The 2500-nt window shown below is 30.9% G+C and overlaps 1 protein-coding gene across 1 annotated transcript in view; it reads right to left on the reverse strand.

Moving 5' to 3' along the window:
• LOC122250426 (uncharacterized) overlaps positions 1–2500 on the reverse strand; it is a 64344-nt gene that overhangs the window by 59974 nt on the left and 1870 nt on the right. The window contains exons 4-5 of the mRNA XM_086547875.1: positions 2149–2387; positions 1215–1412 (exon numbers count right to left, since the gene is read on the reverse strand). Of these exons, the coding sequence (XP_086404001.1) occupies positions 1215–1412; positions 2149–2387 (437 nt within the window). The remainder of the gene's footprint in view (positions 1–1214; positions 1413–2148; positions 2388–2500) is intronic.

The following is a 2500-nucleotide window of genomic DNA, read 5'->3' on the forward strand; positions in this document are numbered from 1 at the left end:
CGGTAATCATTTTCTAAACCAAGGACGTACTGTTGCAAATCATGTGGAAAGCGTGAATGCATGCTCTGAGGTCATGATACTAATTGTCCTCTTGGTGGTCTGTAATCAATTGTCATGAATTGCAAAAATGCGTATGTAATTATTTGCTTTGAACTACATCGTTTGTTTTTGTTTTCTTTTTCGAGTCGCATATCCTGACATGGAATAAAAGATCGGTAAAAGTAGCAATTGTTCTGGATGAACAAAGGTCGCTCCAAGGTAATGAAATAAAGAACACGATGTTTTCATATCAATCACGACTAAAAACATATTTTTGCAAACGTAACTATTATTATAGTAAAGCTTTCATAAAATCAAAATACCTTTTTTTGTAATTTTAGGATTTTTATTACCATTATCCATTGTATCATTATCATCATGATTATTAGTGTTGGTACTATTATCCTTCTAAGGTTATTATTATCATCATTATCATTTCTATCAGTGTTCTTGGTACCCTTTCTATCATTTTTAATGAGTACTATTGCTATTGCTATTATTAGTATTATAATCACCATTATCATAATTGCTATAATGATTTTTTATTATCATTATCATTATTTTCATGATTATTATTGTTGTTACTATCATTATTATTAGTATTATTTTTATCATTACCATTGTTCTTGTCACCATCAATAGCAGTAGCATTACTATGAGTAGTATTATCATAATTACATATGATTATGATAATACTTATTACTGTTACTGCCATCCTTGTTATTCTTGGGATTATTACTTTCATTACTATTATCATTATCATGATAATTATTATCATTGTTGTCATTATTGTTATTCTCCTTGTGCTTATTATTGCCTTCTGTCATTGTCAACATCATTATCAGTATCATCATTACTGTCATTATCATTATTACTAATATCATCATTATTATCATAATTAAAATAATACCATTAACACACATTTGCAAATGATTAATAATTATTAGAATTGTCAGCACATTCAACATGAATAAACATATTTAGAAACTTACTATTTTGATAGCATCACAATCACTTTTACTAATGACACACGCCTTTGAAAATATTACCATAGTTAGATATTTGTCATCTCCATCATTACCACTATCCTCAACACAATAAAAATGGTAGCAAACATATAATTTCATTCTTGCATTTATCACAATATCACCATTATTACCACCATCAACACCCACCTTTGGAAACGTATACGACAACACAGGACTCGAAGTATTCACCGTCTTGTTGGCAACAGTGAGAGAATAGGTACTGACGTCACCACTTCCCACCGTGACCGTAAACACTGTTGCCACGCCCGCGATGTATGTTTTGGCGGACGCACCATCTTGGGTCACTGTTATGTTCGCCAAGACTAGTCTAGGAATCACCATAACCTGAGAAAACGTAGATTAGAGTCTTAGGGAAATAATAACATATCGATTCGTCTTGTAAAGGTATGATCTAAGAACTAAGAGTTATCATTTAATAGATATTCATCATCATTTTGATAATCAAGAACGGTATGAGTAGTGGCCGTTATCACCATTGTTAATACTATCAATATTATCATGCTTTAGTATCACTTTTTTATTCTCATTATCATCATCAATGTCCTTTGTTATTGGTTTCTTTATTGCTACTATTACTATCATTATTATCATTATCATTGCCATTGATTATCATATAATTATTACCCTCATTATTATTATTATTATTATTATAATTATTATTATTATTATTATTATTATCATTATTATTATTATTATTATTATTGTAATAATCATTATTATCATTATCAATATTACCAACCTTATCCTTATTAGCAATTCTTTGTTGTTATTATTACTATTATTCATATTACTATCTTCTTCATCATTGGCATTAACATCATCCTTGTGCTCACCACTACATTATAAAATCACATAGTGTTTACATGACAGTTATCATCACAATAATCCTTATCCTTATCGCCCCCGTTACCAATAACAACAATGCTTGCCTTATCTATAACCAGTTTATTTAATGACAATCTATCATCACCACTACTACTCATGCCTTATAGTATCACAATGCCAACCGCATCAAACGCCATTTTAAAAATATGATAATATATGATATATTGACACTAACCGTGAATGTCAGGTTCAAGCGCGACACCCCGTTATATAACATCAAAGACCCAACGAACTCTCCACTTTCTTCAAACGTGTGACCTAAGTTCTGGGTGAAGTTGCCCTTTGACCTCGGTTGAGTGGCTTGCGTGAGGTTGATGGTGTCGGTTGGTAGGAGGTCACCCCAAGATATGTTGGCCATGACTAAGGTCGGTAGTTCGATAGGGTCAGACAAGGTCAGGGAGACGTTGACTTGACCTGGAAGATGGAATGTGATATGTTGTTATTGGTATCACCAATATAATAATAATAATGATTATTATTATTATTATTATTATTGTTATCATTATTATCATTATAATTATTGTTAA

Source organism: Penaeus japonicus, unplaced genomic scaffold (assembly GCF_977035675.1).
Source record: "Penaeus japonicus unplaced genomic scaffold, GWHDUDI00000001_assembly GWHDUDI00000020, whole genome shotgun sequence".
Taxonomy (NCBI): domain Eukaryota; kingdom Metazoa; phylum Arthropoda; class Malacostraca; order Decapoda; family Penaeidae; genus Penaeus; species Penaeus japonicus.